Source organism: Dendropsophus ebraccatus, unplaced genomic scaffold (assembly GCF_027789765.1).
Source record: "Dendropsophus ebraccatus isolate aDenEbr1 unplaced genomic scaffold, aDenEbr1.pat pat_scaffold_697_ctg1, whole genome shotgun sequence".
NCBI lineage: Eukaryota > Metazoa > Chordata > Amphibia > Anura > Hylidae > Dendropsophus > Dendropsophus ebraccatus.
In genome coordinates, this window is record NW_027210296.1 from 1 (window position 1) to 27510 (window position 27510).

Here is a 27510-nt window from a genome sequence, read left to right on the forward strand (position 1 = left end):
AACTTCTTTAAAAATCACTGAATTTGTAACATTATGAATAATGAAGATTAAAGGGGGATTTTGAATAATTGGCATGTCTATGGGCTTGTGTTAAAGGGCTTTACCACCACTTGGGGGTCCTATTAGTCGAGCCACCATGGCGCCCTATCAATAATGTAACAAGTGCTGATCTGCTAACTCTTACATGGCTTAATTATCGTTTAGCATGGGCTGCACAGATATCATTATCACCCTAAACTCTTCATACATTTACCTCTCGGCCGACGACTAATGATTAAATAAACTATTCATACCTTATCTCTCCACGCTCCCGTCTCCTCCTGCCTTCTGCCTCTCTTCCCAGCACAGTGCGTTGCAACTTCTCTGATCACAACCGCTCAGCCAATCACTGGCCACGACGTCCCAGCAGTGATTGGCTGAGCGACTTATGAGCTCAAAAAGGGTGCAGCGCACAGTGCACAGAAGAGAGCAGAAGGCAGGAGAGACCAGGCGCGTGGAGAGATAATGTATGAACTGTTATTTTAATCGTTAACCGTTGCCATACATCAATATTAAATGTAGTGAGGTGGGGTCGACGATATAACCTAAAGAACGATCAGCCGATGACATTTCTGGGCTGATCGTGTCTCTATTACATGGAGCATAAATGGGCAAATTGGCCCGATTTGGGCCAATTATTGCTCTGTGTAATAGTGCCCTTACGAGACAACTACCCCCCTCCACCACGGTCAGACACTGATTTCTATGCTGTGAATAAGGGATAGGTCTCTATGGTGGTAGAACCACTTTAAGGCCACGGTGGCATTGACAATTACTTTTCGCATTTTATATAGCTTGGTTTTCCATGCAAATGCTTACTATTTAATTGTTTGCTCTATCAGAACCCACTAGTCAGGCCTTCAAGGGAATTGTAATGTATCAATATAAACGTTATGGGCTTTAGCTCTTTTTTCCTTTAAAACTCATGTTAATTGATAAGGCTAGGTCACATTTTCTTTTTTTTCAACCCGTTTTTTGCAAAAAACGGATGAAAAAAAAACAAATGCATTTGTGTGTATCCGTTTTGATCGGTTTTTCCATTGACTTCCATTGTAAAAAAAAGGATCCATTTTTTTTTAACGGACACAAAAGTAGTGTCAGCTACGTTTTGTGTCCGTAAAAAAAAACTGATCCGTTTGATCCTTTTTTTACAATGGAAGTCAATGGAAACACGGATCAAAACGGATGCACACAAATGCATCCGTTTTTTTTATCCGTTTTTTGCAAAAACGGATTGAAAAAACGGATGCAAAAACGCAGTGTGAACCTAGCCTGGACTAAGTCTAATTATAACGTTTATACATTTAACTTTGCATTGATTAGCTATGACTACAAGTCTAACAGCACATTCTTGCATCTTACTATTCCTTCTATACATCATGTCACTCTTGACCCTCACCACATGTAAATAGTTTTCAGGGCTCATTGGTGAAATGAAGAGAAAAGTGAAGGTGCAGTTAAAGGTGAAGTCCCATGACATAAAAAAATACATGAAAGAGAGGGTGCAGTAACACATAAAAAAAAGTATACGTACCCATCCCCATTCCCCCGTAGCACTGCCTACTGACAGCTGACAGCCACAGCCTTCAGCTGCTCCTGCTGCTGCTACATCACATACCCAATTGATGGATTGCCCGTTCAGCCAGTGAGTGACTGGGGCAGAACACACTGCAATCACTGACTGGCTTAGTGGGCAATCATCAGTGGGTCATGACATTGCAGTAGCAGGACCCTGGGCCTGTTAAGACGGAGACGTCATGAATGACATCTGACGGCTGTCAGAGAAGGGGGGAAAGCGGCACTAGGGGGGCACAGGGATGGGTAAGTAAACTTTCTTTATTATGTGCCCACCCCCCTTATCGCTGTGACTTTTTATTTCATGGGCACCACACTCCACGCTTATGCGTCCTCTCGAACATCACGTCGGTAGCTGTATATTTTGAACAGAAACCTGTAGTCAAGTGAGCGATGTTGATACCATTTAGTAGCTTAGAGTGCCCTGATTTTTCCACCCTTTATAGAGTTTCTTTATATACCCACCTATCCTTGAGGTATGTGGGTTCATAGCTTGATAATTTAGGAAATTGTCATTGTGTGGACTTAATTTTGATAATGGGAGTGAAAAAGCCTTATAACCCTATTTTGTTGGTTGTTGTTTTTGCAGCTCAGTTCTATTGAAGTACTAGAGCTGACTATACTACACAGCCGGAGAAATGGGCAAAATCTGTTTTTGTAAGAAGTTTTCTTAGGTAAACCTTTAATGCAGAAACTGATTGTTTTTTTTGTTTTTTTTTTTTTTTTCCTGGCATGTGATTTCGCCATCATTGGCATTTTGATTTTTTATGTATACACTGTTCATATACAGAATCATAATGTAGTGTGCAGACTCTACTAGCAAAGCACCACATTATGGTGGTTGTTATCCAGTCACATAATGGAGGTGGCAGTAACTACTTATGTTTTAGTTGTATAATTTAATTACTGAATTTTTTAAATTGTGACCAGTATTTCACAACAGAGCCCATCACCTTGGGGAAAAATAGCTCACACTACGACCCCCAGTACCTGGCTGTTCTCTAGTCAGAAAAACTTTGGGGACATTTATGAAAAGTCCGCCCGAGGCGTATGCAGGGAGAAGGTGCAGATTCTCCCTACTCCTGGCGTACGCCGCCAGATGCCCCGCTTGCCCAATGGGGGGGCTGAGGAAGCTTGGGTGGGGCGTGACAAAGCGGGGAGGAGCGTGGCCTCCCTCCCGCGCCTCATTTATCATGATTTACACCTGTTCGCAGGTGTAAATCATGATCCAAATCTACACTTGCTGGAAGCAGGACACCGGGCACAGGTTTGGCGCCGGCCAGATTCACTAAGAGGCATGCGCCTCTTAGTGAATCCTGTAGGTGAAAAGGGCGGGGGGCTAGTATAAGACCAGCGTACTTGTACTCTGTCTTCATAAATCCCCCCCTTGTGTATATCATGGGTCTCATATATATATATATACCCAAATATATACTATTTTTATACTATGCTATATTTATACTGCTATCCAAGTAACAGTTATTTTTGGTCTCACAAATAATAAGAACTGATAAATAACAGTTTAATCATTGATTTTCTCCTTTGTTAATACTGACCAACTATCATTATGAATACTCGAAAAGAAGAGAGTCATAACAATAAGTAGTGAGTGAGTGGGGAGATAGTGAACCTTGGGCACACTCTGCATTTGATTACCAGTAGCGATGAAGTTGGATGCAGCCTAGAGAGCCCTCTGAAAACATGGATACAGTCTCTAGCTGTATCCATGTTTTTCCAGTAGCCTTAGGGCTGCATCCAACTTCTTCAGCCACTGGTTTGTACGATCTTAAGCATGCTCGAGATGCGTTAATCTCTAGTGGTGAGGGTAAAATGGACCTTTATAGCCTATTTATTATTAGTGCCTAGGTCAGTGTAACATGAAAATCATGAAAAATCTGAACCCACAGACTTAGGAAACAAGATAGATCGTACATTTGACTCCATGACTCTACATGACAGACATTGTGGCTTAGAGAATTCACAAACATAACACATACATTGAGCATCATGACTTTTATGCATAGAATTTCTTTCCTTTTCCCTTTCCAGTGCACCTTCAAATTCTCCACAAATTTTGGGCATCCCTAACAGAGAAATACCATAAAAAAGTGCTGTTGTTTTTTTTCCTCAACATACCTTTCCCTGTTATTTCATTAAATATAAGCATATTTCATGTACCTCGATTATATGTGGTAGTAGTCTACTGTTTAACATCAACTAAAAGAAGGCCAGCTCAACTACCATAATGTATTGTAAAAATTCTAATCTTTTTTAATTTAAATAATTAAAATATTTTTTACAATGACATTATTAGAATAGATATACACAGATACAGTTCATAGATAAACCACAAAAGCAACCAGCTCAATGAATAATAGTGTGGGACCCACAGGCTCCAAAGATAATGGCAACAATCACAAAATAAGCGTAGCAGCAATGAAAGGGTAAGTGTGTAGTGCAATATAAATGTTTAGGGTGTTTTTTCTTTTTAAACGATAGGCGCTTAGATAAAGGGATATAGTTCTAAGAAAGGCGTTAATACGACTGCAATACTATCATACTTATGATTATCAATATGACACTCACACTGCGAATGACTAAGGGTATGTTCACACTAAGTAAAATTCTGTGGAGAGTTCTGCCGCAGAATTACGCCTGCCTCAGTGTGTCATATCATCTCAATGGGAGAGTACACGCTCATCCGCAGCCGCTGCTCTCGCTCAAAGTAGTGACATGTCATTTCTTTTGAGTAGAGAGCAACGTCAGCGGATTAGCGCACGCCCTCTCATTCCCTCACAGCGGGAAACTGAGCACGGCAGGACACTGAGCTAGGCGGGATTCTCCGCTGCGGAATTCCACTGTATTTTCTCAGTGTGTAACATGAGTGTGCAAATCTCCTCATGGCAGACAAACACTGCCGATGTTCGTGACTACAAAGGGACTAAACTATATGACCAGTGTCCCCAAATAATTAATTTCTAAATTTGTACCAGGCCATATGATTTAGCCCCTTTGTATTGACAATCATCAGCAGTGTTTTTCTGCCATGAGTAGATTTGCACACTCGGAGACTTAAGACCTATCAGACGATTCGGCAAATTATGCCTCCATTTAAACGATAATTGTTCTGTGTAATTGCAGGCAACGATCGAAAAATCGTTCGTATGTCGTTGATCATTGATTTAGATCTGAACCTACAATTATCGTTAATCGTTCGTAAATCGTCCGCTGTAATACCACATTCGTTTGTCAAGTTCCGCATTTGTTCCTAATCGTTCAGTCTAATTGCACATTGTTCATTGTGTTTCCTGGAATCAGAAGCAGCGAACGATCATAGTAATGATTGCAATAGCGATCGTAGAAACGATCGTAACTAACGACTATCGCCCTGTGTAATATTGTGAACGATTTCAGGTATACAGGTTATATAACGATATACAATCTTGTTTTGCGATCCTTTAGCGTTAAAAATCGCTCCATGTAACAGTACCCTAACCGCCCCAACTTTACATTAATTAGCCAAGATGTACCAATGTGTCTGCGCCAGAATACTGCTGCCAAAATTTTTTCACCAGGTCCAAAAGCGGGTGTGTGGCCATAGGTATGACACTGCGCACAAAAAGTGCCAACTTTGCCATCCATTAGGCAAACTAATAGTTGATCTAAACTTTGAGTAGACAGTCTTTGAGTAGTTAGATCTGCCAGATTCATCAAACAGCCTGCCACACATTGATAAACCTGGTGCATTTGAAGACTGCTTTCTCTAAGTTTGCACAGATAGGGTTTCGTTCACACATACTGACTCGCAGCGAGTTTTGCAGGGAGATCCGCTATGAGTCAAGGTCCTGGCAGGTGTCTGTCAGTACATACTCGCAGCGGTCTGAAAGACAGCTGTCAGTATGTAATGCAGCCACCCCTTAACCCCTTCGACTGCGGCTCGGCTCCCCCACTGTCTGTATGTACTTTAGCTCTCTCCTTGCTGCACGGGGTCCCGTGTCCTGCTCTCCCGCCCAGCCAATAGTGGCTGCGGCTGGGCAACACACTGATTGGCTGGGTGGGAGAGCAGGATGCTGGGACCCTGTGCAGCAAGGAGAGAGGTAAAGTTAAGGGGTTAAGGGGGCAGCTGCATTACATACTTATGTACTGACAGACACCTGCCCAGGAGCTTGACTCGTAGCGGATCTCGCTGCTACACTTGCAGCGAGATTTCGGCTGCGAGTCGGTACGTGTGAACGTACCCTTATAGTAAACTAGGCCATTGGCTTTTTTCTATTTACATTTTTCATTTACATAATCCGCACCAAAACTGTCAGTTGCAATCCTTACAAGCTTGCACTAATATACACAATTTTGGAGCAGGTTGGCTACTGTGGAAATGCTGCAGTTTTCTTATATCAATACTCTTACTTTACCAATTTTTTTTTACAGTTACATAGATTCGTAGATATTTTCAATCCCAGAGACATTTTCTGCTCTGTGTCATTTACATGGCAGTATTCTTTCTAAGATCCTACAACTCCGGGTAATTGTGATAGCAGGATTACTTTACTATGTGCCTTTAATTAAACCAGTAATTGTGATCCGTATCTAGATAACACTACGACAGTTATTTGATGACACAGCTCTGTTTCACAGATCTATCCAAATTTTTGATTCTCTGAACAATCTATTGTTACCGTTTATTGGTACCGTCTGGGTGAGTTCACTGAAATCTACGGTACCATTACAATGGAGGAAATAAATAAAATGTGTTAAGTGCATATTGTGCAAAAAACACAGTAATCACTGAACTCAAGGAGATCAGCAAAAAAATTCAAATGAATTACTCATTCAAGAGTCTCCACTGATGCCCCCCCAATTTTAATTATTATCTCTAGCCTGTTGCCACGGGATGGGGAGAGCAGCACGCCACCGTGATAGATAGCTCCTTAAGTCCACACTCGGTTACGAGTATTGGAACATAAACAGGGAAACGACAGGGTGGCCCCTTTTTGTCAACTCCTAACTCAAGGTGCGAGTATTGCAATCATGACAAGGCTTGCAAAGGCAGGCATCCATCCATCCACAGAAAGCCGTTTCGGGGTATTTGCCCCTCGTCAGTGTGAGCAGGATTCTGGCTGTAACAAATCAACCAACAAAACACAGTAATCACTAAACTCAAGGAGATGAGAGAAAAATTTCCAATGAAGTACTCAATCAAGATTCTCCACTAATGCCCACAAAAATGTAAATATGCAAAACAAGAGTCTGTGGAGCCTCAGTTGCGAGTCTCAAACACGGGATAGCCAGATATCTCTAGCCTGTTACCACGGGGTTCCTCCATGATGGGGAGAGCACCACACCACCCTGAAAGATAGCCACTTAAGTCCCACTCGGTTGCAAATATTGGAACATAAATAGGGAAAACAACGGGGTGGCCCCTTTTTGTCAATGTCTAACTCAAGGTACGAGTATTGAGATCATGACAAGGGCTTGCAAAGGCAGGCTTCCATCCACAGACAGCCGTTTTGGGAGTATAACAACAGGGTGGCCCCTTTTAGTCAACTCGCAACCGAGGCTTTACGGACTTTAAGGTAAACATGTCAAAACCAGTGTCCAAGCTAAAGGATTCATGTTCAGAGACATGAATGCCGTTTTTGGGTTTGTTAGGGAAATTATTTTGCTAGTTATAAATTATATTTATATGCTGGAAATTGAACTCACAGTATTTGTAATTTTTTCAAAAGTTTTCATGAGTAAAAGATTTAAATTTTTTCTCCCCAAAATCTTTGTTAACCCCTTGAAGACCAAGCCCAAAATGACCCAGTGGACAGCGCAAATTTTCATTTTTGCATTTTCGTTTTTTCCCTCCTCCCCTTCTAAGAGCTCCAGCACTTTCAGTTTTCTATCTACAAGGCCATGCAAGGGCTTATTTTTTTCAGGAATAGTTGTACTTTGCAATGGCATCTTTAATTCTACCATAACATGTATGACAGAACCACCAAAATATTATTTATGAAATATAAATTGGTGAAATTGGAAAAATATTGCAATATTGTAACTTTTGGAGGGTTCCTGTGTCTACGTAACTATACGGTAAAAGCTACATGATACCATTATTCTATAAGTCAGTCCGAACACAACCATATGCAGGTTTACACAGATTCTCTGTTTTTAAAAAAAAATATATATATATATATATATACTAGAAAATGTACCCGGCGCTGCCCGGGTATAAAGTGTCAGTGTGTTAATTAGATTTGTTCTAAGGTGCCAGAAGGCCAAGCTAAAAATATTGTTTAATCTAAGTTAATCAGTGGAATTAGTGTATACCTGTAGTGCATAGTTGGAAGGGGTTCTGTATACCCACAGTGTATAGTTTTTAGGGGTCTTGCATTTCTTTAGTGCATAGTTGGGGGCTGTATACCTATAGTGTATAGTTGGGGGGTCCTGTATACCTGTAGTGTGTAGTTCGGGGGGGGGCTGTATACCTGTAGTGTATAAGTGAGGGAGGTCCTGTATACCTGCAGTGTATAGTTGGTGAAGGTCCTGTATACCTGTACTGTATAGTTCGGGGGTCCTGTATACCTGTAGTATATAGTTGATGCTGTATACCTGTAATGTATAGTTGGTGGAGGTCTTGTATACCTGTAGTTATACTTTGAGGGTCCTGTATACCTGTTGTGTATAATTGGTGGAGGTCTTGTATACCTGTAGTATATAGTTCGGGGGTCCTGTATACCTGTAGTGTATAGTTTGAGGGTCCTGTATACCTGTAGTATGTAGTGGGTGGAGGTCCTGTATACCTGTAATGTAAAGTTTGGGGGTCTGTATACCTGTAGTATAGAGTTGGTAAAGGTGCTGTATACTTGTAGTATAGAGTTGGTGAAGGTCCTGTATACCTGTAGTGTAAAGTTTGGGCTCCTATATACCTGTAGTATATAGTTGGTGGAGTTCCTGTAAACCTTTAGTGTATAGTTGGGGTCCTATATACCTGTAGTATAGAGTTGGTGGGGTGCTGTATACCTGTAGTATATAGTTGGTGGAGGTCCTGTATACCTGTAGTGTAAAGTTTGGGGGTCCTGTATACCTGTAGTATAGAGTTGGTGAAGGTGCTGTATACCTGTAGCATAGAGTTGGTGAGGTCCTGTAGTGTATAGTTTTGAGGTCCTGTATACCTGTAGTGTATAGTTTGGGGTCCTATATACCTGTAGTTTTTAGTTGGTGGAGTTCCTGTATACCTGTAGTGTATAGTTTGGGGTCCTGTTATACCTGTAGTGTACAGTTTGGGGTCCTGTTTACCTGTAGTATATAGTTGGTGGAGGTCCTGTATACCTGAAGTATATAGTTGGTGGAGGTCCTGTATACCTGTAGTGGATAGTTTTGGGTCCTGTATACCTGTAGTGTAAAGTTGGGGTCCTGTATACCTTAAGTATATAGTGGTGGAAGTCCCGTGCACCTGTAGTGTATAGTTTGAGGTCCTGTATACCTGTAGTGTCCTGTATACCTGCAGGGTCGTATTTACCATTAGGCACCCATGGTCTGGTGCGTAGAGTAGCATCTTGCAGAGGGGCAGTATCCTCCCGTTCAGACATGCCAGAAAATCTAGTGTCTTCTCAAGGGGGGTATGGTGGTATTGTTAGTTCTGGTATAGCGGTGTTATCCAGTCACAGTATGGCGGTATTGGTCAGGTCTGTATGACAGTGTTATCCAGTCACAGTATGGTGGTATTGGTCAGGTCTAGTATGGCAGTGTTATCCAGTCACAGTATGGCGTATTGGTCAGGTCTGGTATGGCAGTTTTATCCAGTCACAGTATCGCGGTATTGGTCAGGTCTGGTATGATAGTGTCATCCAGTCACAGTATGGCGGTATTGTCAGGTATGGTATGACAGTGTTATCCAGTCACAGTATGGCGGTATTGGTCAGGTGTGGTATGACAGTGTTATCCAGCACAGTATGGTGGTATTGGTCAGGTCTGGTATGGCGGTGTTATCCAGTCACAGTATGGCGGTATGGTCAGGTCTGGTATGGCAGTGTTATCCAGTCACAGTATGGCGGTATTGGTCAGGTCTGGTATGACAGTGTTCCAGTCACAGTATAGCGGTATTAATCAGGCTTGCTGTGGCGTGTTAAATGTGACCTCTGGAGCTATTACCTACCTATCCTGATGCTAATTGGTGAGTGAGGATGAGGCACCTTCAGGTTTAGTGCTTAGGGCAGCAGCAGCTGGTAATACTGTCCTGTATACATGTACTGTATAGATGGAGTAGGGGTCCTGTATACACTATTGTATAGTTGGAGAGGGGGTCCTGTATACATGTACTGTATAGATGGAGTAGGGGGCCCTGTATACATGTACTGTATAGATGGAGTAGGGGGTCCTGTATACATGTACTGTATAGATGGAGTAGGGGGTCCTGTATACATGTACTGTATAGATGGAGTAGGGGGCCTGTATACATGTACTGTATAGATGGAGTAGGGGGTCCTGTATCACGTACTGTATAGATGGAGTAGGGGGTCTACCAGTTATTTCTGTGGATGTTGTGAGGCAGCTTCCCTAGCAACCATTGCTCCCTGTGAAAATGAAAGCAGTAATCCTATTGGTTGCTAAGGATTCCAACTGCCGTTTACTGCTGGAGACATGCAGCTGATTATATCACCTGTGTGTGTAGTGTGGAGATTTTCCCATTCATCTCTATGGGGCGCGCCCCCCTCCCTCCCCTCCTGTACATCAGGCGGGGAACGGGACCTTTGCAATAACCTTCCCGGGTACCCAATGTATCTATGTGCCAAATTTGGGGTCAAACGTTCAGGCGTTTGGAAGTCTATACGGGACAGACAGACAGATTTCATTTTTTTATTATATATATATATATATATATATATATAATATATATATAATAAATATATATATATAAAATCCTTTTTTTTTGCAATTAATTATTAATAAAATTGCCTGTGGCAGACTCAATGAGCAGAGCGCCGATCGGACCACACAGAGGAAGGTAAGAGACCTGAGGTGGTCCGATACAGCGATCGGTAAGTGACAGGAGCTGCAACTGTTCCTTACACGTTTAAGGGTTAATGACAGTCTGCAGTGCGATTGGTGCAGCCTGTCATTAACGGTGAGGGCCTGGCTGCTTCTTAGCGCTTGTTAGGGTCACGGCGGCGTCCCATGCTCCGGACCGCCGCCGCACCCTCTCTCCTACATCTGCAGCAGCCGATGTCCGCAGGCAGGGACCCGGCGCTGCTGTTGCTTCGGCCCCGAGGGGCGCCTCACCTCACCACGCTCCTGTCCGTCGCTGTGCGGCTGCGCCGGCTGTCTCAGATTTAAAGGGCAGTGCGCTCCTAATTGGTCTGTTTGTCAATCACTCCCTATAAGTTCCAGCCCTGCCCCTTCCAGGTGTTGGAGCCTCTGCATGCTTCCCATAGCGTTTGGCCCAGCTCCCTGTTGTTCCTGACCTTAGTCCTTGTCCCTTGTTTCTGTCTTCAGTCCTTGTCCTAGTCCTTGCCCGCTGCCTTCCCATTGTTTCCTGAGTCCTGTCCGCCACCTGCGAGCACGTCTACTGTCCTCTGCCTGCACTATCTCCTGCCTACTGCTCCTGCCACACCTCACCTGCCGTCGCTAGCAACCAAGCCAGGGGTAGCGACCTGGGGGTCGCCTGCCGCAGCAAGTCCGTCCCGCCTTGCGGCGGGCTCTGGTGAAAACCAGCGGCCCCTTAGACTCCGCTCCCTGGTGAGGTTAGTAGCCATCGCTGGTGACGTCCAGTGGATCCACTACTCCAGGCGTTACAGCGCTGCAGTAGCTTATGACATACGGGGTACTTCATGGGTCCTCTGGTGACAGACATCCATGACGTACCTGTATGTCATGGGTCCTCTAGGGTTATAAAGCAGCAACATAGATGATATGACATTTTATCCTAATATATTTGTTCAGACAACAGTGCTTTGGTTGCTTTAGCACAGCACTTCTTAAACTGGGAGGCACACCTCACAGTCTGGTGAAGCATGAGGTACCTGTACCTGTCTGTGCCGACATTGGCACATAGCATGGACATCAGATTATAATATAGACGGTCTAGACGGCCACCCAGAGCACCCAGTTTTTAATCTTCAGGGCTGCAATCTGCCAGACTATTGTGGGCCACTATTGTGACCATATTTGGGGGATTAACTACTACAACCCCTGGTAAAAAGTATGGAATCACCAGTCTTGGATGAGCACTCATTCAGACATTTCATGCTGTAAAACAAACTCAGATCAAAAACATGATACAATATTAAGGTCATTCCAAAGTGCAACTTGTTGGCTTTCAGGAACACTCAAAGAAATGAAGAGAAACATTGTGGAAGTTAGTGAATGATACTTTTATTGACCAAGCACAGGGAAATAAATATGGAATCACTCAATTCTGAGGAAAAAGTGTGGAATCACTCAAATTGGAGGTAGAAAAAAAGGACACACCAGTCTATTTCCTTTCCCTAAATGGACATCTGCCCCAGATTAGATGTGCCCGTTAGTCTGCAGTTAAAACACCTGCAGTCATGACACCTTGGAGGGCTGCTGGACGAAGTGGAGTGGCGAGAACCATGGCTCCAACAAAAGAAATGTCCCTTGAAACAAAAGAGAGGATTGTGAAACTTCTTGAAGAAGGTAACCCTTCATGCATGGTTGCTAAGATGTGGGCTGTTCACAGTCAGTTGTATCCAAGATATGGACTGGTTGTTAAGCCAAGCGTACTGGTAGACCAAGAAAGACATCAAAGCGTCAAGACAAACAACTTAAGGCCATTTGTCTTGAAAACCGAAAAGTACAACTAAACAGATGAAGCACAAATGGGAGGAAGCTGGAGTCAATGTATGTGACCAAACCTTAAGAAATCGCCTAAAGGAGATGGGATTTCTATACAGGAAAGCTAAACGAAAACCAGCATTGACACCTAAACATAAAAAAACAAGACTCCAATGGGCTAAGGAGAGGCAATCATGGACTGTGGATGACTGGATCAAAGTTGTCTTCAGTGATGAGTCAAGAATCTGCATTGGACAAGGTGATGATGCTGAAACTTTTGTTTGGTGCCGTTCCAGTGAGATTTATGAAGAGGCCTGCCTGAAGAAAACAACCAAATTTCCACAGTCCTTGATGATATGGGGCTGCATGTCAGGCAAAGGCACTGGGGAGATGACTGTGGTTAATTCTTCCATCAATGCACAAGTTTACATTGACATTTTGGACAGTTTCTCATCCCTTCAATTGAACAGATGTTTGGAGATGATGAAATAATTTTCCAAGATGACAATGCATCGTGCCATAGGGCAAAAACAGTGAAGGCATTCCTTGAAGAAAGACACATTCAGTCGATGTCATGGCCTGCAAATAGTCCAGATCTCAACCCAATTGAAAACCTGTGGTGGAGATGCGCGCTCCGCTCCGGAGTGCGCTTCATAGCCGGAGAAAACAACCAGGACGCATAGTTACGCCTTAGGTCGTCTGGGGACAGACTTCCATGGCGTAACTATACGCCCTGGGTCATCTAAGGGTTAATGGCAAATATTGTCTGTTATCTTATAACAACAGACATTACAGTGGTACCTTGGTTTAAGAGTATCTTGGATTGAGAGCGATTTGCAAGAAAAGCTCACAGTTTTTCAAAATTGTGACTTAGTTTAAGAGCATTGCTTTGGTTTAAGAGCTCCCTGTACTGGGTGGGAGGGGGAGTGCGGGAGGGGCATGGTCTGCATAGCGGGGTCTACAGCACTGTACTCTAACCCAGGAGGTCTTCCTCACTTACCAAATCATAGCAGATCCACTTCAGGCTGGGGCTTGGATCAGGGGACAGGACTGTGGAGGTAATCTCTCCATAGCTATAACCCCTCTCTCTACGGACAGAATGTTGCATTTATGCTTCCACATATCTCAGGCTCATTCCTTCATGCTCCCTGCAGTCTCTGTCAGCCCTTGTGTTTCCTATCCTCTTCATTCCTACTATAATGTGCCTGCACTCACACTCAGCTATTCACAGTGCTGGTATAATTTGCCTGCACTTACACTCAGCTATACACACTGCGGCTATTTTTTCAGGTTTATGCACTTACTATACCTTATACTCCATATGCTGATTGCTATACTGTACAGTAACTTATAATGTGACATATCCAACTTTCTAAATGTTTGTTTCATTTATTTTACCTCTTATTTACAATAAAAAAATCATTATTTTGGGGGCGTAGAACCATTTGTCTGCATTTTAATAATTTCTTATGGGAAAATTTGCTTTGGTTTAAGAGTGATTTGGATTACAAGCACGGTCCCAGAACGAATTATGCTCGTAATCCAAGGCACCACTGTATTTTATAATAATGGGCATTATTGTAAAATAACAATCGGCAAATAAAAACGTACGTCATTTCAGTGTGAGAACATAGCAATACACTACTGGTTACAATATAACACCTATTAAACAGCTTCTCAAAATGCCAAACAGTGAGTTGGAAAGTACAGTGTGTGAACATAGTTTTAGGTTATGTTTCCACAAAATCATTATCTAAAAAATAATTTGCGACTGTTGTTTATTAAAAGATGGCTGTCTGGCGTTGCGTGTCAGCTCTGCTACATCATCAGCTAGTATGGAATACATATTGGGGGGATGTGATGCAAAATCAGTGGAAAAAAAACAGTCCTGTTTTTACTGTGCAATAGTAATGACCGCAGTGGACAGGAAAGGAAGCTAAGGGGGCGAGTACGCAAGTGGACCAATTATGGAACTGCATGATGGGAAATTTAGTTCCTATCTTGGTTAAACATCAACTTGTAGAAAAACTTGTAACTCAGGAATGGCAGCAGCTAGAAAGACAGGAGATGACTCAAATACTCAGGGGGGCTTGGTGGGTAAGACCAGCTAGCATTTAATTTTTTTGCTCTTAGGTGGATAACCCCTTTAACACGTGGATTATAATTAATTTGCTATTATTTTTACGGCTATTGAATAGTACAATAAAAACATAGTGGGAGATTTATCAAAGGGTGTAAAATATATACTGGTGTAAACTACTGACAGCAACTACTCACACCTTTCAGTTCTGGTAACATGAAAGCTGAGCTGTGATTGGTACTGTGGACAGTTTACACCAGTGTATATTTTACACCCTTTGATTATCTGGGCCATAATGTTTTATTTCCAGTGCAGGCATAGGATTCAGAGACAACAAACATCTGTCTTTGTTTTCCAATAACAGAATTTGCTATTTGTATAGTACCTTAAAATGGTAAGTTTTTTCTTCATGCGCCATGGCTTATTCCTAATAGTAGCAATCAACTTCTTTTTCTCCTCAACCTGTTCCATCAATTTTACCATCTCTTCTTCAGTAAATGATTCTTCATCATCAGAGGAAGCTGAAGATTGGGAATCGCTGTAAAATAAAGACAAAATAAAAGCTTATCTGTGTGATGATTGACATAAAAAGCAAGCTAGATTTCAATTGAATTCTGGTTATATGACAGACAGATGGTTTACCCTTGGCAAACTTAACCATTTCATGACCCAGCCCAAAATAGCGTAAATGACCGCGCCAATGTTCATTTTTGCATTTTAGTTTCTCCTCCTCACCTTACACGAGCTATTGCACATTTATTTCACTATGTACAGGGCTACATAAGGGCTTGTTTTTTTTTAGGAACAAATGGTGCCTTTTAATCCACCATAAAATGTATGATGAAACCCCAAAAATATTATTTATGGGATGCAATTAGGAAAAAAAGGAATGTTGTAACTTTTGGGAGGGGGGGGGGTGTCTATGCAATACGATAGGGTAAAACTGACATGATATCTTTATTCTATAGGTCACTCCGAACACAATGATATGCATATTTAAATAGCTTTTCTAATGTTTTACTATTCTTTTTAATAACTTAACTTTTGTCTTTGCAAATAATTATAATTAAAATGGCTCTATTGTGACTCTTAGAAAAGTTATATTTTTCACCTAGGGGCTGTATGGGATCTAATTTTTGCGCCATGATCTCACAATTTTTTTTTATATATATATATTGCAACAGAAAATCAGCAATCCTGGCGTTTTTTTTCCTCTTTTCCTTTAAACTATTCACTGTGTGGGAACAACAATGTTATATCTTAATGGATTGGACAAGACAAGATATATAATATGATAATTTATTTTATGTGTTTTATTGCTAAAATGGGAAAGGGGATGATATAAACCTTTACCATATTTAAAAAAAATTTTTAACACTTTTTAAGTCCCCCTAAGGAGCTATTACCTGCAATCATTAGATTGCATACAGTGATCAAAGCTATGCCATTGCATAGCTTAAGAGTGCTTTTACACAGAGAGATTTATCTGACAGATTTTGGAAGCCAAAGCCAGGAATGGATTTGAAAAGGTGATAGATCCCAGTCTTTCCTTTATGACCTGATCTCTGTTTATAGTCTGTACCTGGCTTTGGCTTCAAAGATCTGTCAGATAAATCTGTCTGTGTAAATGCACCATTAATCTTTGTTATCCTATCTTCTTATAGAGCCTGCCAGAAGACTAAATATCAGACTGGTTGGAGGTATGTTATGTACATCTGGCAGTCAGGCAATTTGATTGGGACACCCGCAGTCACGCTGTGGGGGTCTCGATCGGTAATTGAGACATATGCCACAGCGTTTAAGGGGTTAACAACAGGCAGCTGTGCAATCGTGGTGGCCTGCCATTGACGGTGAGGACCAGGCTGTAACTGAACCTCTATGAAGCAGGCTCAGGTCCTGAGCTGACGTCATAGAGCCCCTGCTATCCGTCACTAAGTAACGGAAATGCATGGCATAAATTCACGTCATCTGTTGTTAAGGGATTAAACTTCCTGGGTAGGGGAAGGCCTTCCGGCTGTGGGACACTATCACTAAATGATACTCACCAATTTTCTGTGATTCATACTGAACTTAAACATCTTGTACGTATGTTGTATGTTTTGTATTGTATTGTAGAATGCTTACTAATTGAGATTATATATATTTAGTGGTCCCTCAACATACAATATTAATTGGTTCCAGGAAAACCATTGTAGGTTAAAACCATGGTATGTTGAGACCAAAACATGTATTTTCCAAAAGGAAAATAAGCAGAAAACTAATATGAATACAGCAAGTCCTTACATACAGCAGTCAGAAAGAGCTACAAGAGACTCTAAATTACTTTCTATGTAGAGGACTGGAGCAGTTTCAGGGTCCTGTACAGATTACAGGGGGTTCCAGAAAAATAAAAATGAAGCCGCCCTCATCTGGTGCCAAAAGAAGCAACTCATCCTGGCCCAGGTAAAGAGCAGTACAGGACATGTAGTATCACACTGTACTGTAGAGAAGAGATACCAGACAGCCAACCAGTGCATGCACTTCACTAATACTGGGGTTTTACCAGTAAAATGGCCACTTTTGTTGGTCAATCAGCTGTTTTTTTTCTGCAGATGTGAACTGTCTGTAGCATTGTATGTTGTGGGATCACTTTATATATGAACGGTTCTCAAAGATTTATGTCATTTTGAAAAAAAAGGTAGCAAAGTCAAAGAAAAAAAATCTGTAAAAACTGTGAGCACTTCACGCTGCACTCTCTGTCTGAAGAGGTCAGAGGTCAGTGTGACTAGAAACTGTCACAGCCAGCAGTGCTCAAATTTGTTCCCATGCTTTGAGTGGAGGAAAACAGCCTGTGAACACATAACCTAAAAAGCCGCTAACCCACCAATATAGGCTCAAACAGGAGCATACTGTAGCTAGGATTCATCACTCCAACCGCACTGTTCCCATAGCAGGCGTGTGGTCTGCCTCTATGGTAATGTCAAGGTAATGATCATAAGTGATATAAAACATTTGAACTCTTCATGTGAGACATTATATTCTTAAATAATCATATAATCATATTATCTTGTGGCTTTAACTGCTGTTTACACAAGATGAAACCTACATACAGAAGTTTCCTGTTTGTAAGAAGAAATATTGACAGCTTGCCAAAGACAACGCCCTAAGACCCTACTGCGCAGATGCAAGCAAAGCACCTTATATTCCCACATATCCTGATCCTGTGCATTTTATACCAATTATGTTCAAGTTTTTATATATAAATATCCAATCATTTTTATAATTGTGTACATGTGATTGTGTCTATATACTATGATTATATAAACGATATAACTTTCTAAAAATAAATAGAAACTTCATGGCTCGAAGGAGGAAGGAAATGAGTGACAAATCTGTTTTGGTGTCAACTGTTTATTTGCCAGCGCCCAGCCTATGATCTAATTTGGACAGGGACAGTTACTCGGGGTATCAGGGTGGATAAATGGCATCCATCCTTAAAGGGGTAGTGCAGCAGTAAAGAATTATTCACAGAATAACAAACATTACAAAGTTATACAACTTTGTAATGTATGTTATGTCTGTGAATGGCCCCCTTCCCTGTGTCCCACCACCCCCACCCGTGTACCCGGAAGTGTGGTGCGCTATACATTACCTGTCACGTGCCGACCCCGTCTCCGATCTTCAGTCAGTAAAGTCTTCATCGGCCGGCCGGCGAACAGTTCCAAATGCCGGCCGCCCTCTGCAGCGTCATCCGATGCTCAGCCGCGATTGGCTGAGCATAACTGTGCTCAGCCAATCGCGGCTGAGCAGCTGATGACACGGCGGAGGGGGGGCGGCGGCAGGGATTCGTCCGTCCGAAGATAACGTTTGGCACAAAATGGCGGACGGCCCTCGACACAGATCAGGTAATGTATAATGCACCACACACTTCGGGGTACACGGGCGGGGGTGGTGGGACACGGGGAAGGGGGCCATTCACAGACATAACATACATTACAAAGTTGTATAACTTTGTAATGTGTGTTATTCTGTGAATAATTCTTTACCGCCGCACTACCCCTTTAACAGTAGCTACACTACTGGGCTCACAACAAATCTGTATGTTCTTCCACCTGTCACACCTTTTAATATTCCATTGTCAGAGTGTTCTTCTTTATAGCCTCTTACTTTAAACCTTCTTTATACCTTCCGGGCCTGTTTTTTACAGAGCACATTATTAGAGAATACTCTCATTGAGTAATGCCCCAGGGAATGACCTTTATTGTATGTGGCTGATGAGATGAATCTTTACTTCATACATCTAAAAACAAGCACAATTTAAAGGAATACAGGTTTGTTTTGCAGACTAATAATTTAAATGGTAAAAATGAAGAATTGGTAAAGGAGCTTTAAGTGTTGATATTTGGGGACATTTTTTGTGTTCAATGGTGGATTCTATTTATAGTAAAAAGGAATGGCAATGGGCACTACATATGCCTTGTCATATACTAACCTCTTTATGAGGTTTTGGGTAAGACCAATGTTGCAATCAGACAGAAATATGTATATGTACAGTGTTTCCCCAAAAATAAGACATCCTCCTAAAATAAGACACCCTAACTAGCCTACCAACTAGCCTAAAATAAGGCATCCCCCAGAAAATGAGGTACCCCCAAAGTAAGGATGCCCCCTGTCGCTCCATCCCCCCTCCCCCTGTGCAACTCACCTAATCCCCTCGTGGACCTTCACAGCTGGCGCTGCATGCTCCTGGTCCAGCTGCTACTGCACTTCTGCTGCACCCCTACACTGAGGATGTTGGTGACTATGCTAGGGGGGTTCTGGGGGAGTTCAGGGGGAAGACCGATATCCAGCTGGGGGGAGGGAAAGACATCCCTCGAAAATAAGACATAGTGCCTCTTTGGGAGCAAAAATTAATATAAGGCACTGTTTTATTTTTGGGCAAACACGGTAATATGAGAAATCAACTATAGCATGGAGACAGCTCATCAAAAACGAATTATTTGTATGACAGATGTCAAGTAAAGACTTAATAAGTTCCTCTAGTATTTGCAGGACAATGAGATTAAAGTAAGGCTAACTGGTAGGTCTAGCTTTTTAAAAAAATCTTTTCTATACATCAAAATTTTGGTTGACATACATGGGCAAGTGTTTAATGATAAGAAGGACACTTCAGCAAACTTATATTAACCTAATAAAAAAAATTACGCTTACCCATTCCTGTGCCCCTGCAGTGCCACATCACTGATCTTGGACCCCCATTAGTCTCCTCTAGCTCCCACTCCTGAAATGTCACAACATGACTTAAGGACTGCCCACTTAGCCAGTCAATGACTGAAACAAAAGAACACCTCCACTCTGCCTAGGGATATCAGTGGGCGCAGGTCCAATTTAGACAATAATACTGGATATAAAAATTTATTAAAACATATATAAAACATTAACTAGTGACACAAAACATTTTAAAACCGATCCAGTTTCATCTGATGACACTTGAGAAAGAAACCAGATCGGTTTTGAAAAGCGTTGTTTCGCCAGTTAATGTTTTATATATGTTTTAATAAATTTTTATATCCAATATTATTGTCTACATTGCCCCTGCACCCACTGATATCCCTAGGCGGAGTGGAAGTGTTCTTTTGTTGCTATCATCCTATATGGACACACTTGGGGAGTGGCAGCGGTCCGGCTACGTGCGATTTTGAGTGTTGTGCCTGACTTGCTCAACACCATCAGGTAAGAGCCTTTATTCACCGCCCTGTCCTGTAGTGCTGTATGATTTATGCTATGGAGCGCTGTTTTATTTCTCTTGCTAGTCAATGACTGAGGCAGGACACAGCTGCAGTCACTGACTGGCTGAGTGATTACTTTCCCCCGGGTCATGATGTAGCAGGAGAAAATTAAAGCGACTCTGTACCCACAATCTGACCTCCCCAAACCGCTTGTACCTTCCGATAGCTTTTAAACTTTTAAACTTGCAGTCCTGTGTCAAATTGGTGTGGTCTAGAGTACCCTTGCCCTAGAATTGTGACACCCCTCCATGCCTCCTCTCCACCCTCCTCATCATTAGGAATGCCCCTAGAAACAATTTCTGCTATTCATCACCTGTGTGAACACTGCACAGGAGCTGGATCGTTAAGGCACCTGTGAAATGTTCAGACAGGTGGGAAATAGGAAAAAACTGCCCATGGGCATTCCTAGTAATGAAGAGGGTGGGGAGGAGGGACGGATGGGTGTCACAATTCTAGGGCATGGGTACTCTAAGCCACACCAATTTGACACAGGGCTGCAAGTTTAAAGTTGTTTTTTGGGAAAATAATTGCATCACCTGCCAAACGGACCCCAGGACAGATCTTGGATTAAAAGCAGCTATCCGAAGGAACAAGGGTGGTCAGATTGTGGGTACAGAGTCGCTTTAAGTCCAACTGCTGTTAGAAAGATAGTGATGCGGCACTGCAGGGGCACAGGGACAGGTAAGTATACATTCTTTATCATGTTCCCCCCACCCCCTGCCTGCACTAGATTTTTTGTTGTGGCCAGAGTTTTCCTTTAAATACGCTTAGAATAGCAGAGTAAATTGATTATGATTCTGAATAACATAGCCTCAAGGAGGTCTCTATAATCACCTGAAAATTGCATTTTTTTTTACTATAAAGGGGTATCTGTTTTTAAATTGCTTTTAATTTACACCCTTTGGTGTTTGTAGATCCACGTCTGTAGATTACGCCCCTGATTACAGCCATTGTGTTGAAGAGAATGGGCAATGTGAGGATTACAGTCTGCTTCTACAATGCACATGGTGAATGTACACCACTACAAGCAGCAAGCTGCTGAAAGTAGTAAGTGTATCTACTATGTAATTTACTTAATTTTAATTCATAAATATATGTGTCCTTCCTCAAATTTATAAAGGCACTGATGAAGTAGAAAAATTACTTTAAAGTAATAATATTTGTTACTAGAAAATGTACCCGGCGCTGCCCGGGTATAAAGTGTCAGTGTGTTAATTAGATTTGTTCTAAGGTGCCCAGGAGGCCAAGCTAAATGTATTGTTTCATCTGAGTTAATCAGTGGAATTAGTGTATACCTGTAGTGCATAGTTGGAGGGGTTCTGTATACTCACAATGTATAGTTTTTAGGGGTCTCGCATATCTGTAGTGCATAGTTGGGGGGGCTGTATAGCTATAGTGTATAGTTTGGGGGGAGTCCTGTATACCTGTAGTGTGTAGTTGGGGGGGCTGTATACCTGTAGTGTATAGTTGAGGGAGGTCCTGTATACCTGCAGTGTACAGTTGGTGAAGGTCCTGTATACCTGTACTGTATAGTTCGGGGGTCCTGTATACCTGTAGTATATAGTTGGTGCTGTATACCTGTAATGTATAGTTGGTGGAGGTCTTCTATACCTGTCATTTATAGTTTGAGGGTCCTGGATACCTGTAGTGTATAATTGGTGGAAGTCTTGTATACCTGTAGTATATAGTTCGGGGGTCCTATATACCTGTAGTGAATAGTTTCAGGGTCCTGTATAACTATAGTATAGAGTTGGTGAAGGTCCTGTATACCTGTAGTGTATAGTTTGGGGTCCTATATAGCTGTAGTATATAGCTGGTGGAGTTCCTGTATACCTGTAGTATATTTGGGGTCCTGTATACTTGTAGTATAGAGTTGGTGAAGGTGCTGTATACCTGTATTATAGAGTTGGTGAAGGTCCTGTATACCTGTAGTGTATAGTTTTGAGGTCCTGTATACCTGTAGTGTATAGTTTGAGGTCCTATATACCTGTAGTATATAGTTGGTAGAGTTCCTGTATACCTGTAGTGTATAGTTTTGGGGTCCTGTATACCTGTAGTGTATAGTTTGGGGTCCTGTATACCTGTAGTATATAGTTGGTGGAGGTCCTGTATACCTGAAGTATATAGTTGGTGGAGGTCCTGTATACCTGTAGTGTATAATTTTGGGTCCTTTATACCTGTAGTGTAAAGTTTGGGGTCCTGTATACCTGTAGTATATAGTTTTGTGGAGGTCCCGTGCACCTGTAGTGTATAGTTTTGGGGTCCTGTATACCTGTAGTGTCCTGTATACCTGCAGGGTTGTATTTACCCGTATGGAAGTGTTATTCAGTCAAAGTGTGTTGGTATTGGTCATGTCTGGTATGGCGGTGTTATCCAGTCACAGTATGGCGGTATTGGTCAGGTCTGGTGTGGTGGTGTTATCCAGTCACGGTATGGTGGTATTGGTCAGGTCTGGTATAGCGGTGTTATCCAGTCAAAGTATGGCAGTATTGGTCAGGTCTGGTATGGCAGTGTTATCCAGTCACAGTATGGCGGTATTGGTCAGGTCTGGTATGACAGTGTTAATCCAGCACAGTATGGCGGCATTGGTCAGGTCTGGTATGGCAGTGTTATCCAGTCACAGTATGGCGGTATTGGTCAGGTCTGGTATGACAGTATTATCCAGCACAGTATAGCAGTATTGGTCAGGTCTGGTGTGGCGGTGTTATCCATTCACAGTATGGCAGTATTGGTCAGGTCTGGTATGGCGGTGTTATCCAGCACAGTATGGCGGCATTGGTCAGGTCTGATATGACAGTGTTATCCAGTCACAGTATGGCGGTATTGGTCAGGTCTGGTATGACAGTGTTATCCAGCACAGTATGGCGGTATTGGTCAGGTCTGGTGTGGCAGTGTTACCCAGTCACAGTTTGGTATACCTGTAGTGCCCTGTATATACATGTACTGTATGGATGGAGTAGGGGGTCCTGTATATACATGTACTGTATAGTTGGAGTAGGGGGCCCTGTATATATATGTCCTGAATAGATGGAGTAGGGGGCCCTGTATATACATGTACTGTATAGATGGAGTAGGGGGTCCTGTATATACATGTACTGTATAGATGGAGTAGGGGGCCCTGTATATACATGTACTGTATAGATGGAGTAGGGGGTCCTGTATATACATGTACTGTATAGATGGAGTAGGGGGTCCTGTATATACATGTACTGTATAGATGGAGTAGGGGCTCCTGTATATACATGTACTGTATAGATGGAGTAGGGGCTCCTGTATATACATGTACTGTATAGATGGAGTAGGGGGTCCTGTATATACATGTACTGTATAGATGGAGTAGGGGGTCCTGTATATACATGTACTGTATGGATGGAGTAGGGGGTCCTGTATATACATGTACTGTATAGATGGAGTAGGGGGCCCTGTATATACATGTACTGTATAGATGGAGTAGGGGCTCCTGTATATACATGTACTGTATAGATGGAGTAGGGGCTCCTGTATATACATGTACTGTATAGATGGAGTAGGGGGTCCTGTATATACATGTACTGTATAGATGGAGTAGGGGGTCCTGTATATACATGTACTGTATGGATGGAGTAGGGGGTCCTGTATATACATGTACTGTATAGATGGAGTAGGGGGCCCTGTATATACATGTACTGTATAGATGGAGTAGGGGGTCTACCAGTTATTACTGTGGATGTTATGAGGCAGCTTCCCTAGCAACCATTGCTCCCTGTGAAAATGAAAGCAGTAATCCTATTGGTTGCTAAGGCTTCAACTGCCGTGTCTGCTGCAGCTAATTATATCACCTGTGTTTGCAGTGAGGAGATTTTCCCATTCATCTCTATGGGGCGCCTCTCTTTCCCCTCCCCCTCCCCTCCTGTACATCTGGCGGGGACGGGACCTTCGCAGTAACCTTCCCGGGCACCCAATGTATCTGTGTGCCAAATTTGGGGTCAAACGGTTCAGGCGTTTGGAAGTCTATAGAGGACAGACAGACAGAAGGACAGACAGACAGACTTTGATTTTTATGATATAGATATCTAGAAATGAGTGAACCTTGAAAATGGAAAAACTCTGCTGCAAGAACTCTACCTCTAGTGCAGTTATGGAATGGGTGTATAGCGAGTGCACTACTTGGCTGGCACCAAATGACCTAATTAGTATGTATAATTAGTAGGCTCTCTAGCAATACCCCTAAAATATTATTTTGGAGACAAATGTAAATCTCGAAGTATAATTAAATCACAAGTAAATATGTATATATAACACTTTATCTAAATCAAAATTAAAATTCATAAAAACAAATTAACATGTAACTACACGCTTACAAAAAATCTCTGTATATAAATCTCATGCGGTTGCAAATGGTATAATACAGGATATAGACTTGATTATTTGTAGGTTAAAAATACATATAATGCGGTTAAAATTAATATAGAACGGTTAAGTCCGCATGTAGTTGTTGCATACGGTGCGCTTAAAACCGCATGCGACTAGTGCAGGGCCCTTGCAAGTCGCCGTGCTTTATTACTACTATATTTGATCAAGTCAGTTATCACTGTTCTGTTTATCAGTTCAATATAAATTGCAACAGTTAGTGGCGCTTATTAGCGTTTTCACAGAAATATGTTAAAATAGATTCGGTGGAAATCCACCTCTCACCGGTCTGAAGACTCTGATTCTATGAGGTGTGTGGCCGCAGACTGGTGGGAGCAGACAGAGGGTTATTTACTTGAAGATGTCATCAGGAGCTCTCCTCATGTTCAGTGTTCCTCGTGTCGTGTGCAGGGTCGGACTGGGCCACCAGGGAGCCGGGGAAACCCCCGGTGGGCCCCTCCCCCTTTCTCCCCCCTGGTGGGCCCCTGAACAGGAGGCTCCCTGTTCAGCAGAGCCAGGCCCAACATAAGCTTCTGCAGACTATGGCCCCTAGGACACTCCTGTCACCTCCTAACTATCCTGGCAGGGGCCCCACGTGTCCCCCTGTGTCCTCCCGAACGGTCTCTGAGAAGAGAAGCCGCGGCACTTCCTGCATACAGAGTGTCTATGGGCTTACTCTGTGCAGGGGGCGTGTCTTAGGGCAGCAGGAAGGCTCTGTGTGCTGTTATCTGTATGGACCAAGAAACAGTACAGAGAGCAGGAAGTGCTGACACAGGACGGCTGGAGGCAGCACAGAGAGAGGTGAGAGGATGGGTAATGTCATCTAATGGCCTCCAGCCATCCTGCTGGCATCCAGAGTGCAGGTGCCTGTCCCCTCTACACTGTGCAAATACTCCTTCCCCACAGCACAATAGCCACCTCCTCCCTCCAGCCCTGTATATATCCCCCCTCCCTCCAGCCCTGTATATATGCCCTCTCTCCCTCCAGCCCTGTATATATCCCCCCTACCTCCAGCCCTGTATATATCCTCCCTACCCCCAGCCCTGTATATATCCCCCCTACCTCCAGCCCTGTATATATGCCCTCTCTCCCTCCAGCCCTGTATATATCCCCCCTACCTCCAGCCCTGTATATATCCTCCCTACCCCCAGCCCTGTATATATCCCCCCTACCTCCAGCCCTGTATATATCCCCCCTCTCCTCCAGCCCTGTATATATATCCCCCCTACCTCCAGCCCTGTACATATTCCCTCTCTGCCTCCAGCCCTGTACATATCCCCCTCCCTCCAGCCCTGTATATATCCCCCCTACCTCCAGCCCTGTATATATCCTCCCTCCTTTCAGCCCTGTATATATCCCCCTACCTCCAGCCTTGTATATATCCCCCTCCCTCCAGCCCTGTATATATCCCCCCTACCTCCAGCCCTGTATATATCCCCCCTCCCTCCAGCCCTCTATATCCCCCTGCCCTCCAGCCCTGTATATATGCCCTACCTCCAGCCCTGTATATATCCCCCATCCCACCAGCCCTGTATATATACCCCCTCCCTCCAGCCCTGTATATATCCCCCCTACCTCCAGCCCTGTATATATCCTCCCTCCTTTCAGCCCTGTATATATCCCCCTACCTCCAGCCTTGTATATATCCCCCTCCCTCCAGCCCTGTATATATCCCCCCTCCCTCCAGCCCTGTATATATCCCCCCTCCCTCCAGCCCTCTATATCCCCCTGCCCTCCAGCCCTGTATATATGCCCTACCTCCAGCCCTGTATATATCCCCCATCCCACCAGCCCTGTATATATACCCCCTCCCTCCAGCCCTGTATATATCCTCCCTCCTTTCAGCCCTGTATATATCCCCCTACCTCCAGCCTTGTATATATCCCCCTCCCTCCAGCCCTGTATATATCCCCCCTACCTCCAGCCCTGTATATATCCCCCCTCCCTCCAGCCCTCTATATCCCCCTGCCCTCCAGCCCTGTATATATGCCCTACCTCCAGCCCTGTATATATCCCCCATCCCACCAGCCCTGTATATATACCCCCTCCCTCCAGCCCTGTATATATCCCCCCCTACCTCCAGCCCTGTATATATCCCCCCTCTCCTCCAACCCTGTATATATTCCCCCTCCCTCCAGCCCTGTATATATCCCCCCTACCTCCAGCCCTGTATATATCCCCCCTCCCTCCAGCCCTCTATATCCCCCTGCCCTCCAGCCCTGTATATATGCCCTACCTCCAGCCCTGTACATATCCCCCATCCCACCAGCCCTGTATATATCCCCCCTCCCTCCAGCCCTGTATATATCCCCCCTCCCTCCAGCCCTGTATATATCCCCCCTACCTCCAGCCCTGTATATATCCCCCATCCCACCAGCCCTGTATATACCCCCCCTCCCTCCAGCCCTGTATTTATCCCCTCAGCCCTGTATATATCTACCCTCCCTCCAGCCTTGTATATATCCCTCTTCCCTCCAGCCCTGTATATATCCCCCCTCCCTCCAGCCCTGTATATATCCCCCCTCTCCTCCAGCCCTGTATATATCCCCTCTCCCTCCAGCCCTGTATATATCCCCCCTCTCCTCCAGCCCTGTATATATCCCCTCTCCCTCCAGCCCTGTATATATCCCCTCTCCCCCAGCCCTGTATATATCCCCCTCCCTCCAGCCCTGTATATATGCCCTCTCTCCCTCCAGCCCTGTATATATCCCCTCTCCCTCCAGCCCTGTATATATCCCCCATCCCTCCTGCCCTTTATATATGCCCCCTCCCCCCAACCCTGTATATATCCCCTCTCCCCCCCAGCCCTGTATATATCCTCTCTCCCTCCAGCCTTGTATATATCCCCTCTCCCTCCAGCCCTGTATATATCCCCTCTCC

General features: G+C 43.5%; 1 protein-coding gene across 1 annotated transcript in view; it reads right to left on the bottom strand.

The window, feature by feature from the left end:
* Window positions 1-13366: 13366 nt before the first annotated feature.
* The window catches only part of LOC138779003 (transmembrane channel-like protein 2-A), a 68702-nt gene continuing 54558 nt past the window's right edge, over window positions 13367-27510 (bottom strand). The window contains exons 5-6 of the mRNA XM_069956551.1: window positions 14859-15011; window positions 13367-13481 (exon numbers count right to left, since the gene is read on the bottom strand). Of these exons, the coding sequence (XP_069812652.1) occupies window positions 13367-13481; window positions 14859-15011 (268 nt within the window). The remainder of the gene's footprint in view (window positions 13482-14858; window positions 15012-27510) is intronic.